The 540-nt window shown below is 41.5% G+C and overlaps 1 protein-coding gene across 1 annotated transcript in view; it reads right to left on the reverse strand.

Moving 5' to 3' along the window:
- LOC107609648 (serine/threonine-protein kinase HT1) overlaps nt 1-540 on the reverse strand; it is a 6,066-nt gene extending 5,526 nt beyond the window's left edge. The window contains exon 1 of the mRNA XM_016311659.2: nt 2-540. Within this exon, the coding sequence (XP_016167145.1) occupies nt 2-109 (108 nt within the window). The 5' untranslated portion in view covers nt 110-540. The remainder of the gene's footprint in view (nt 1) is intronic.

Here is a 540-nt window from a genome sequence, read left to right on the forward strand (position 1 = left end):
TGTATTCTCTGTATTCTCCCAGCGAAAGCCTCCTCCCTCCTCTCCCTCTCCCTCCTGACTTCACGTTGTTCGACATTTCCTTCAACCAGTACAAGTTCTTCATCGCCATCGCCGCTACCTATGATCCCTCTCACTCTCACAATCATCAATTTCTTCAACCCTCGCCAAAATGCACACTACATTTTTCTTTCAAGATTATCTTAGGAACGAACCGACGCCGTCGTTGTTCTCTTACTCTTAGGTATATTTATTAATTGTGTATTCTAATTTTTTCCTGCATCCACGGCTACCAAAGAGAAGAGAACAAATTTAGTTTTTTTTTTTTTCTGTTGTTGAAAAGAATGGAATCTTAAATTATTATTATAAATATATAGGAGGAGAAGAATGAGACGTGTGGTGAGGAGTGAAATAAAGAAAGGGAATAATGGAGGGAAGAGAGGTGGCTGATGTCTCAAGTGTGTCTGAGTGTGCAGTCGCAGAAGCGAGAGACTACTGTGTTGTTTGTGTATATAGGCTCGCCCCCTCTCTCCCTCTTTCTCT

The sequence above is a fragment of the Arachis ipaensis genome, chromosome B01, assembly GCF_000816755.2.
Source record: "Arachis ipaensis cultivar K30076 chromosome B01, Araip1.1, whole genome shotgun sequence".
NCBI classification, from domain to species: Eukaryota; Viridiplantae; Streptophyta; class Magnoliopsida; order Fabales; family Fabaceae; genus Arachis; species Arachis ipaensis.